Source organism: Antechinus flavipes, chromosome 2 (genome assembly GCF_016432865.1).
Source record: "Antechinus flavipes isolate AdamAnt ecotype Samford, QLD, Australia chromosome 2, AdamAnt_v2, whole genome shotgun sequence".
Classification (NCBI taxonomy): domain Eukaryota; kingdom Metazoa; phylum Chordata; class Mammalia; order Dasyuromorphia; family Dasyuridae; genus Antechinus; species Antechinus flavipes.
In genome coordinates, this window is record NC_067399.1 from 157,672,094 (window position 1) to 157,684,992 (window position 12,899).

The 12,899-nt window shown below is 32.3% G+C and overlaps 1 protein-coding gene across 1 annotated transcript in view; it reads left to right on the plus strand.

The window, feature by feature from the left end:
• The window catches only part of RALGAPA2 (Ral GTPase activating protein catalytic subunit alpha 2), a 397,768-nt gene that overhangs the window by 248,755 nt on the left and 136,114 nt on the right, over window positions 1-12,899 (plus strand). Inside the window, exon 37 of the mRNA XM_051975852.1 lies at window positions 154-312. Within this exon, the coding sequence (XP_051831812.1) occupies window positions 154-312 (159 nt within the window). The remainder of the gene's footprint in view (window positions 1-153; window positions 313-12,899) is intronic.

Below are 12,899 nucleotides of genomic sequence, written 5' to 3' on the forward strand. Positions count from 1 at the left end.
CATTTTATTGCATGTAAAAGAAATCACTGTTTTAACCTTTTTAAGTAATGAAATATTTCTGCTGCTGAGCATTGTAATTCAATTTGTAAACCATGACCCCTCATAAACTGTTGTTATCACTCTGATTAATAAAGAGCCAATTTGCTGTTACAGCTTCGTCACTTGGGAAATGACGAGGTTCACATCGTCTGGTCTGAACACACCAGGAACTACCGCAGGGGTATTATACCAACAGATTTTGGAGATGTTTTAATTATTATTTATCCAATGAAGAATCACATGTTCTTCATCGAGATAATGAAGAAACCGGAGGTACAGTTTCATCATATTATTGCCATATATTATGTTCTGTTTGGCATATGGTTAACTCTTATGGAAAAATGATGTTATAAATGTGTTAAAGTAATTTATATTTATATTATAAGGGTAAATGGCCTTCATACAAATAAGTTAAAATTTATTTCATATTTAACATGAGTGATATAAGAGCAAAAATATTCAAGACTATTCAGTATAATCTTTGGTTCCAAAAATCTAGCTTCATATCTCACTAATTTTTACTCTTTATTTGAAGTATCATATCAATTTCAATAGTAATTTATCATAAATAACTGAATTTTTTTTATATACAGTCTGATTTTAAATACTAAATTGATGAAGAAATGAGCCAGGTAATGATTTCTGTTCTAATATGTGATATATTGTTTTAATTATACTATCCAACATAATATAATTTTGAAATTTCTCAAATTCCAATATAGTGGATGGCATCACTAACTTGAATATATTAAGGGATTGTTTTTATACATTGTGACATAGATAATCTAATGATTTTTTAACATTTGCCACAAAATCAGCTTAACCAATTAACATTGATCCTAAAAATGACAAGACCCATCCTCTGAGAAGTTCCATGGACTAGTTTGGTTACCTAAATTACTACTCTTAATATTGTTGATAACAGGCTTTTATTTAGTAAAAATAAGATCATGATCCAAGGGAGTTAAAAGCACTATTTTCAGATTTCTATAACAGTTTCATAGTTAAAATATTCTAAACTTCTTGAGTGTAAGTACTATTTTTGTTTTATCTGTATTCCTAAAACTCAGCCTAGTACCTAGTAAATAGTGGATGGTCAATAAATGTTTGTTAAAGTGAATAGTCAAGATAACTCATAAAGAGGATAATTCCAGATTTAAGAAATATTAAATTTGTTCTCTATTTTTATTCAAAAGGTATGTGAATCCACTATCTCCAGCTAAATAGAGTTATAGTCCTTAAAACCTCTTCTTTTTAAAATGTTTACTCAGCTAACCAGTGTTTTATTTCTTAAATTAGGACTTATAAAATAGCTTTAAGTAAAGTTATGAGAAATATATTTTACTTTGAGGTTAAAAGAAGCAAAAAAGAAATCATTTGTAATACTGCTCAAGTGTGATACTATCTCTTGAAATGTCCTCACTGAATACAATGCAATTTTAAAAAGTGACATTTATACTGTTAGCCAAAAATAAAAAAATATATATACATATAAAGAGTTCTTCACTGTTTTCTCCTTAGATTTTGTTTTTTACCAATAAAGCAAGAAGTCGGAAGTTTCTTCACAATAAATATGTAGTATCTTTGATTTAGAAATTTAGATACCAAAATATATCAAGTTGTAGTTTTTGTAAGTGAAGATTGTAATATCAGCAATGATATTACTCCTTCATAAAATTAGTTTTTTCACCCCAAGGATTTATTAGATTTTAATTACCTAACTAGTTAAGTATTAAAATATTAGCAAATTGCATAAGGTACTTTTCAGAACCAGAAATTGTCTACCCGCAGTAATTAATAAATTTATTCATGTGTTAAGAAGAAAACTTTTAAAGTATCATTTGCTCTTCCATGATTTTCTTATTTCTTTGTGTTGAAACTTTAGGTTACTCTAATTTTCATTTTCAAAGGTAAAAAAGAAGAGAGTTATACTATAATCAGATTTGTGCTGCTCTAAAACTTTCATATGAATATTAATTTCAGTTTTCTAAAATTGGTTGCAAATTGTGACAAAATGAGTTGAGTGAACCCATTTCTTAATACTTTATTTCAAAAGCCCAAAGGGCCAAACAAGATAATAGGTAACTGGAAATTTAGTGTATCCCTACATTTAAAATACAAACCATTACAATGTAATAAAATTAATCCAGACATTTCCAGGGCAAGTGTGGCTGACCTTTTGTTCACCAACTACTGACCTCAGGGTGAATGAAAGAGGCTTGCAAAGAGAAATGTCTGTTGTTTGGCTTCAGTCCCTGGTATTTAAATTGCATTCCCTAATCAAATGAAAAGGCTGTCCTCTCTATCAGGTTACAGAATCCATGGCAACATTTGGCCTTTTATATACATAAATGTTAGCCTTTTTGTTTGCATCTAAGTAGAGACACCTGGAGCAATGTTAACATTAACCGATTTAGCATTAATAGCTTCATTATATAAGAATTTCTGATCAGATAGCTGTTACTTTTGTTATATTGCTTCAGCTTGTATTGTTTTCATTTTTTATCTCCCTGCTTGGCAACGGGGCAATGATTTGCAAATTTTTTTTGTCTTGATTAATTAAGCAATATAATTATCAAGAACCGTGATGCAGTCTTTGCTCAACAAAGCTTCTGAGAGAAAACAATAGTAAGTCTGTTAGTATGAATGCATTCCACGCGTCACAGATGCATGAGGATATTCTAAACAATGAGACGAAAAGCTGCTTGCAAAAGAGGACAAAGAATGCCATGCAGACTCTACACACTACACATACCGCCAGGGACATACTGTGGGTTCCCTGGGACACAGATGCCTCGTTAGATTGCAGCTAGTCATCAGAGATTAATTCTCAGCCATTTGGTGCAATAATTTACCCATTCCCCAGTCTTTTAACTAATGCTACTTACTATAGAAGTGAAATCTTTGTACTCAAAAGGTTTATTTAACCTTACTTATTTTTAGTGAACACATCAAAAATAATTATTTTTGTTTAGGAATTATAATGAAGCAGCTGCTTGAAAGGTGAGGAATATTTATTTTTGGATGACTGAGACAAGTTATAGAAATTTTACGTGGAGATGAAAGTATTCTTTTAGCAGCAGTATAATTTCATCAGAATATTTTTTGACTTTTAGGTTCAAGTAGATTTATTTAAATATCTGTGATCAGAAGCATTTTTCAAAGAATTTTTCATTAATCCCTTTTAGGTTAAAAAATCAATACAAAAACTACTCTTTGGTAGTTATGCATATTTAAATTTTAGTTCCATTCAGTCTACTTCATTAATAGAGTATGTAATAAAATAGTTTGTTATATTTTTTGTTATATATGTAACTTATATAACAAAAAAATAATATAACAAACTATTTTATTACATACTCTATTAATGAAGTAGTTGAAATAATGAAGTAATGAAAATAGTTTGTTATATTTTATATAGCTGTGACTTCCAAATCCTTTGAAATTTAATATATTTAACTACATTTGCACATATATGTATATATGTGTGTATGTTCATATATATGTTAAAAGTACTTATATGCCTGGCAGCATGAACCTTCTTTGTATATAGCATTTTCAAAGTAGTATGGAAAAGAAGAATGAGTAACTAAATACATCACATCTGACAGGAATGGCTGCCACTTCACATTTTTATTGGATTCTTGCTTTTTTTTTTTTTCATTAAATAAATTTCTCTGAGACCAAAGCCATCAATTCACAAGTTAATTACATTCAAATTGGTTCAGTCAGCATGAATGAATATTTTGAAACTTGTTTGATGATTCAAAGAGAAAAAAAGTCTTCTTGAAAGACTTTAATATTTTATTCTTTGCTTCTGTAGCTCATTTGTTCTTAGTGACAAATTTCATACTCCATAAATAAGACAGCACTTCCTTTACAATCTGTAAATCTTTAAATTGTTGTTTGAAACAATTGCATGGGTTTTTTTTTTTTTGAAATTGTAAACAATATTTCCACTTATTTTCCAGCCAAATTTACTACTTATTTCCAGTAAATGAGCATTTATATTTTTTAGAAGATTTTGTTTTGTGAGTTTTGTGGTAGTATTTTCAGTATATTTCGATGACCTCATCTGTGGGCATATATTTAACTATCTGGATGATCATAAATAAGCCTGAATAGCTATGTTGAAGAGAACATAAGCAGGAAGAATTTAAGAAATATGAGATTTCTCTTTTGCTTAACCTAAGAATTATTATTTACACAATTAAAAGCTCTTTTTTAAATCATTTAATTTGTTTTGCTTAAGCAGTTATATTAATAAAACAATATATTGATTAATTTCCTTAGCCTTTCTGGAATTGAGCTGAGGTGAAACCTGAGTTCTAGGCTTAACACTGGTATTACTGTTTATTGTGATTCTGAACAGATTCTTCTCTAACTTCTTGTTAGTGCTAACTTCAGAACTTCTCTAAACATCAGTTTCCATTCAACTTTCAAAGTTCATGAGTCATTTTCTCCTTGTACTTATATAGCCCCCAAATCCCTTACATGCTCTAAACCCTAAAAAGTGACCAGCTGTAGGTGACCACCAAAATTAGGGTTTATGCCTTTTCAGGTGAATGAACCTGTATCTCTGTGCTCCCCAGCACAGTAGTGTCTGTAAGTGAGTTATTATCTATCTTGGGGTCAGGATTTCTATTCCAAGACCATTCCTATTGTCATTCCTTTCTTTTACTATTTCTTATTATTTTCTTACTATTAGGAGAGACTTTGTTTTCTGGAGCTACAGCCCCAAAAGCAAGCTATGTTCTGAGTTTGCCCTAGGCGTAATCCTTTGTGCTCTGGATGAACTCTACTGCAGCAGTCACTGAATTGGCTCATGTCCATCCCCATTGGTCCTGGAGCTGGGATAAGCACCTGAAAAGACCACATACATTCTGGTTACAAAGCCCTGCTGTGAATGGACTATTTCCATTAAACAAACTTGTCTCATTGCTGCTATTACTCCCTCATTGGGATCAATGGCTACATCTTACTGGCTGCCTTTTTGTCTAGCCACAACTATATGTTACAAGGCCTAGCTGCACCCAAAAGCTTTGGGTCTGCTTGATCGTAGAACAGACTGCAGCACACATGTGATTTCCTTTCTCTGATGGAATAAAGAAGGTCTTTTTCCTATTAAAAAAAAAAGTTTTTAAATCAGTGAATCTTTATTTATTGCCTGATTCCAAAACAACATACATTTTTTGACTGTCAATAAATCTTGTTATTCTGTAGCTGGATAGATAAAAAGGAAAAATTGCCCCTTGTCACACCAATACATTGTTATAACTTTATTATAATTGTTATAGCATTATATAACATTTTATTCTTTGCAAAGCACTTTACAAATTTTTTTTTTAATTTGGTTCTTAGGACAATCCTAAGAGGTAGATAGTATTATTATTATTGCCATGTTACAGATGAAGAAACTGAAGTGGGCAGAAGCTCAGTGACTTGACTATTGTTGCATAGCTAGCACATGTCTAATTCTGAATTTGAACTCAGTTGTCCTGACTCTAGACACAGTATTCACTCCACAGTTCTATGTCACTTCACTGCCCCTTGGAATTAAAATAGCTTAGTTGGAAAAGAGCTAGAATTTTCTTTCGAAACTTCTTTTTAGACAGTTTGTTTCTTCTTTGATCTCATGTTATGCTTTTGTCAGTGTTTTTTAATTTGTGGAAATCTGGCTTCCCCTTAAAGTCACTCCATTCTTGGCCATCTTTTGCAGCATTCAGTGCATCTTCTCTCATGCCTCCAATATACTGACTAATTAATGCTATTTTCTGACAATGGAAAAAAAAATTATTTACTTAAAATGGAGAGGATAATCAGTTACTCTAGTTATAATTAATTCCTACATTTAGTGACAAGTGACTTACCATATGAGTGATGTGGTCCTTAGTAGGATAAGAAAACAAAAAAGCCTACATATAATAAAATGCACTTATTCAAATGAATTTCAATGAAGGATAATAAACCATGATTTCAATAGAACTAGAGTTTGGGGATCATAGTGATGAGGAGGTTGAATGGTTTCAAAGCCTTTCCTATGTCTTTTTGTTTATTATGGTCCTCAGATCTGATCATTGTTAAAGGTAGTCTTTTAGTTGTCTAGTGTTCTAGTAAAGTAACTGAAAAAGAATCTTCATTCTAATAAACATACTAGATGTGTAAGACATTCAGTCTCTTAGAGTGGGTATCTCTTAGTACTCTGTCCTCAGTATCCTTTTCACTCTGTTATCTCACTTGTATATCTCATCAATTCTCAAGTGTTCTGTTATCTCTTTGCAGATTATTCCCAGGTGTATATATCAAGATATAGTCTCTCTTTTGAACTAACATCGTGCATGTCCAGCTGCCTCTTGGACACTTCAGATTGTATTCCTGTGGGCATCTCAGAATTAATATACCCAAAACTCATTACCCCCCCTCCACAAAACCCTTTTACCTTCAGAATGTTGTAATTATTATAAGGGCACTACCACCACCCTAGATTGGCTAGACCTGAAACCTCAACTCTGCACCCCACTTATCCCATCCATTCACTATTTTGCTATTTCTAATATATTTATTATCCTCTTCATTCATGGCCACAATCCAATTTCAGCCCTCATTACCTCTCATCTGGACCAATTTAATACTCTTCTAACTGATCTCTCTGCCTTTAGGCTTCCCTTTCCAGTCTAGACTTCACTTAGTTTAGTATAGGTCTAAAGTGTTGTGAGCATTTCAATCTTCAGTCTGATTCCTTTTCCCTTCCTAGTTCATTTCAGTGACTTTTTTATCTCCAGGATCCAATATAAATTCTTCTGTTTGGCATTTAAAGCTCTTCCTAAATTGCCTCCTACCCACCTTTTCCATTTACTCTGACCCAACACTTGGAGTCTACATGGTCCTGGAACATTATACTCCATTTCCTATTTCCATACCTTTATAATTTCTGTCCCCTATGTCACCTGAATCAGGAAAAACCTCATATAGAACTTGGACTGTGTTATGAAAGGCAATAGAAATTCTTGGAGCTGAAAGTGGAATTGTGTATTTCAGGCATGGCAGACAGACTGTGCAAAAGCACAGTGATAGAACATGGAACAATGAGAACATTAATGGGAGACTGTAAAGGAAAACAGTGTAAGTAATCCTGAATGGGAAGTTAGCAGCCAAGTTGTGAAGAGCTTTCAATGTCTTCTTAGAAGCCATGGGGCTACTGTACATTCAATCGACCAGTGAATGAGCATTTACTAAGTGTTTTTTTGTATGCTAGGAACTGTTCTGGTTGCTGAAATACACATATGAAAGAAAAATAATACCTATTTACAAGGAGCTTACATTCTGGCCAAACTGATCTGCTGTTCCTCTTACATATCAGTTCAACCCCGAATTTTGTGTCTGTGTAGAGGCTGTGCCCAGTGCCTTGAGTGTTTGCCTCTTAGAATCCCTACCTGTCTTTAATGTTTAACTCATGTGCTACCTCCTACAAGAAGACTTTCCTCCTGTTCCCTTTAATTGTCAATGTTCTCTCCCTCAAATTATCATGTATACATTTGACTATTTACATATTAATTATTATTCTCTTCCCCTAGAGAATTTAGACTCCTTGACAGGAAAAGATTTTCATTTTATGTTTTCATCCTAGTATTTTCCAGTGCTAGTATTGGTTTCATACTAGTATATAACATGCTGATATGCTCCAGTGTGTGCCTTATTGGATTGGATTAGGCTGGATCAGATGCTTAGAGGTTGAAAATCAGTTAACTTTCAGTATGGAAAGAATGTAGACCAGGGATTCTTAAACTTTTTCTACTTGTGATCCCTTTTTAGCCAAGAAATTTTTACCTGGATTCTGGATACATAGGTATATAAAATAGGCATACAAATCAACATTTACTGATTAATAAATCATAAAGAAAATTTTAAAAAATAATTCTTTGAGATATATATATATTAAAGATGAGTACACATTTGTATGCTAATGAGATTGCACTTATTTATTTTTTCATAAAGAATTAAATCTTGGCAGAATATTTAATACCTTTTACAACTTGTCAAATATTTCTCAATCCCCTATAGTTACAGTCCATGGTTTAAGAAGCTTTGATGTATATTATATAACTTGGAGCCCTGGGAAATTAGATTAGAAAGGTAATATGGAGCCAGTTTGTGTGGTCTTAATTCAGGTTAAGGAATACATATTTTACATTGGAGGCAGTGAGAAACCACTGAAGATTTTGATAGTTATCATTAATATAATGTGTATTGATGATTGATAATGTGTAAGATATCATACATTTGTTCTTGCTCCCTTTTCCTCTCCCTTGGCTCTTATGGATATATATATATATATAATATACCAAGTTGTCATTAGACCAAGTTGTTTAAGACTAGGTTTTATTTTTTTTAACTTTTTTGACTTTTATTTTTTGCATTAAAATTGCATAATGGATGCTTCATAAATCCTCGACTCAATTTGGAGATTTTTAATAAAATATCTTTGGAATTAAAATTATTGCCTGCTTAAATATTTGTCTTGAAAAATAAATCATTAACTTATCTATGTACAAAGTGGTTTAGAATAGAAAACATTTAAAACAGAATCCAAGATTAATTAATCTAAATAGTTAAAGTTATGTATTCTGATTTGACAGTTTAAGTGAAGGGAATATTATCAAAAACTCTCTGAGAGGGAATTATTGTTTAAAGATCTATATTTACATGAAATTTCTTCTGTGATTCATTGGCACTTATAATTAGAGGAATTCTCTGGATACTAGACTTTTAAATTATTCCTATAATCTACTTATTGAAAAATTTCTCAGTACATCTACTAGTAGTTGCCAAAAAATAATAAAATATGTTTTTATGGAGCAAATTTTCATATACATGGGGGAAAATCCATCGCTTAAATGTTGATAAATGTTCTTAACTGATATTCTTGCATGATTTTGTGATTTTAAAATCAATTTTATTTGATATTCTCTAAAAATTAAAATTCACTTTACCTTGAGTATGTGCAGTTTTTCCTTCCTTCCCCCTTTTATCTATTTATTATATACATAACATACATTGTACCTAGTGCAAACTCTGTAGAGAGTAACTAATAAATATTAATTAATAATACTTATTCTCCTTTCTATGGAGGACCTGACCCATCCTGAATACATTAAACAAATACTGGTTATTGTAGCAAAAAATGGCATATCATTTCTTTGCATTTACATACATGAAGAAAGGAAAGAAATAAATATTAAAATGCTTGCTATGTGTTAAGCATTTTATAAATATTATCTCATTCAGTCCTCAAAATAATTGTGAGAAAAGTGCTATTATTCCCATTTTATAGTTGAGGAAACATATAGCAATAAAATGACTTGTCTAGAGTCACTTAAATGGGACACTTAAGTGTGTAAATATGTGAGACTAGATTTGATTCAAATTTTCCTTATGCCAGGTGCAAGGCTCTAGCCACTACACTATACATGCTAGTGCCTTACTTTAAGCACCTAAGGAGGCTTATAGTTTGTCTGGTAAAGAGAGTACATTATTTCTGGAGTATCAGCTCATGAATGTGAATGCATCCAAAATGGGTACTTTTGCAGGTTTTCAACTGACCACAGTAGCTTACAAGAGTAAGAAAACAGCTGCAGTAAATGTCATCATACTATTTATTCTTAATGGAAGGTATCATGTATCCATTACAAAAGATAATAGTATCAGAAACCCCTACAAATATAAACCATTTAATGGGTTTATGTATTTTATACAAAGAATTCATAAGTCACACCAATAAAAATATCTATAATCACTTAAAAGAAAATAATATTGGCTAAAGAGCAGTTAGGATATGCCAGAAAGTCCCAAGAGCATAAAGAACTACTTATTATTGATTCATTAATTATTGAACAAATTACTCAAAAGCAGCCTAAGACTTATACTGTCTTTGTTGATTATTGCAAAAGCATTGATTCAGATCTGTACTCAGGGTTTATTGATGTCTTACAAATATGCAAAATCTATCCAGTGATAATACTGTTTGATGTGTTAGACACATTAATAATTTATAACCAACTGAAAAAATGATCTCCGCCAATGCAATAATGTAAAGAATAAGTAGAATATTTCTGCATATTACCAACAAAGCCAAGCAGGAAGAGATTAAAAAAACATTCCATTTAAAATAAAACAGTATATAAAATACTTGGGAGTATACTTATCAAGACACATACAATAATTATATTAATAGATCTATAAAACATTTTATGAAAATGCAGACCTAAATAATTGGAGAAATATTCATTGCTCTCAAGTAGGCTGAGCCAGTATAATAAAAATGACAGTGGTTCCTCTCTTTATTTATTTGATGCCATATGATTAAAGTGACCAAAGGATTTCTTTAAAAAACTAAGAAAAAATATTAAAATTCATCCAGAGAAACAAAAAGTAAAGAATTCCAATGGAAATAATGAAAAAACTGGATAAAGAAAGGACCTGCCGGTACCAGATATCAACCTATGTTACAGAGCAATTAGAACAATTTAGTACTGGTTTGGAAATGAAGAGGTCAATTAATGGAACAGATTAGGCACAAAACATATAGAAGGAAACACAGTAATAAATATAAAGATTCCCTCATAATGAGATAACTGCTAGAGAGCAATCTGGCAGAACCTAGGTTAGAGACCATTATCTCATACTGTCTACCAAAATATTCTCCAAATGAATACATGACCCAGATATAAAGGGTGATGTAAACAAATTAGAGGAGCAAAGAAGAAATTACCTTCCATATCTATAAATAGGGCAAGGATTTATTATCAAAGAAAGAACAATCTCATGAGACACAAAAGGAACAATTTTGATTACATAAATTAAAACTGTTGAAAAAAACAAAACTCTCCTCCTTTAAAATTAGAATAGAAGATGACAACTGGAAAAAAAAAATCTACAGCAAGTTTCTCTGACTGAGGCTTAGCCTAGCAAGATCAGTAAACCTTTAAGGAGATAAAGTGTTCAAGCGACAAAAACAATATACAACTGAACTAGTTTATCAAGATTGAGAAAGGAAGAAAGCATGCCTAATGCAGTGTGATGGCTTGGGAATGAAATAGTTGAAAAATTGGAGACCATCATATGGATGGTAAGTGTGGTTTGGTATTAGAAGGCAGAAGACAATTTGGAAATTGTGTTAAAATAAATGAATTTCAGAATTCATGAACGTGGAAGTGATAAAATAAAAGATTTAACTATCTTTTATGTGACTGAATGATTATGAAGAATAAATTACATGAAATGAAGAAGTGAATTTTGAGTGCTTGAGGTGATATCACTAAGTATGTTGAAATCTTTTAGTATGAGATCAGGAGTTGGGGAAGATAGAAAGATTCAGATACTGAATACATTGAATAAAGAAAAGATGTGACCTGGAAATTAGATAGATAACAGTACCAGAATTTTGATTGTGTGGTAAATATGGATTGAATGAACCTCTGTGGCCGAGAGGTTACCAAGTGATTGTAGGACCAGGACAACCTGGAGATGACAATGGGGAACAAAGAGTATTCCAACTCCCCTTCCCTCAACCATTAAATCGGAGGAATGAATCAGAATGCAACTGTTTCTGGGGTGGGAGGTGAGGGAGACTGTTATCAGCAAAGAACCAGGTTTCAGAGAACCAGAAGATGGAGATAATAGGAAAGGAACGGACTTAAGATGAAGACAGGTTTTTTGCCTATGGAATAAACATTTCAAAGAGCACAATAGAAGTAGATAGCTTTAGGTTAGGATTTTGAGGAGGGGAATTTTAAGGAGAATGGAATAAGGGTACAGGTAGAAAAGGATGGATAATGGGGTTTAAATAATGACTGCTAGTGATTTAAAATCATTGTTATAGAGGAAAAGTATGGTCTGGGAAGAGCTAGTTAATCATTAAAGGAAGAGTTAGAGAGATTTTTCAAGCTTATCTCTAAGGATCCCAGTCTTATTGATCATTGCAGATTATGTAGTAAAATGGTAGAATGATATAACATATCAATGTAGGTTGCAAAATTTTACCATCTGCCATACATACCTAGAAAGCTCCAATTAGATGATTTTTTTTTAATTTTTTATTTAATAATTACTTTATATTGACACTCGTTTCTGTTCCGATTTTTTTTCCCCTCCCTCCCTCCACCCCCTCCCCTAGATGGCAAGCAGTCCTTTATATGTTGGATATGTTGCAGTATATCCTAGATACAATATATGTTTGCAGAACCGAACAGTTCTCTTGTTGCTTAGGGAGAATTGGATTCAGAAGGTATAAATAACCCGGGAAGAAAAACAAAAATGCAGATAGTTTACATTCGTTTCCCAGTGTTCTTTCTTTGGGTGTAGCTGCTTTTGTCCGTCATTTATCAATTGAAACTCAGGTCTCTTTGTCAAAGAAATCCACTTCCATCAAAATATGTCCTCATACAACATCGTTGTCGAAGTGTATAATGATCTCCTGGTTCTGCTCATTTCACTTAGCATCAGTTCATGTAAGTCTCGCCAGTCCTCTCTGTATTCATCCTGCTGGTCATTTCTTACAGAACAATAATATTCCATAACATTCATATACCACAATTTACCCAGCCATTCTCCAATTGATGGGCATCCATTCATTTTCCAGTTTCAAGCCACTACAAACAGGGCTGCTATAAACATTTTGGCACATACAGGTCCCTTTCCCTTCTTTAGTATTTCTTTGGGATATAAGCCCAATAGAAACACTGCTGGATCAAAGGGTATGCACAATTTGATAATTTTTGGGGCATAATTCCAGATTGCTCTCCAGAATGGTTGGATTCGTTCACAACTCCACCAACAATGCATTAGTGTCCCAGTTTTCCCGC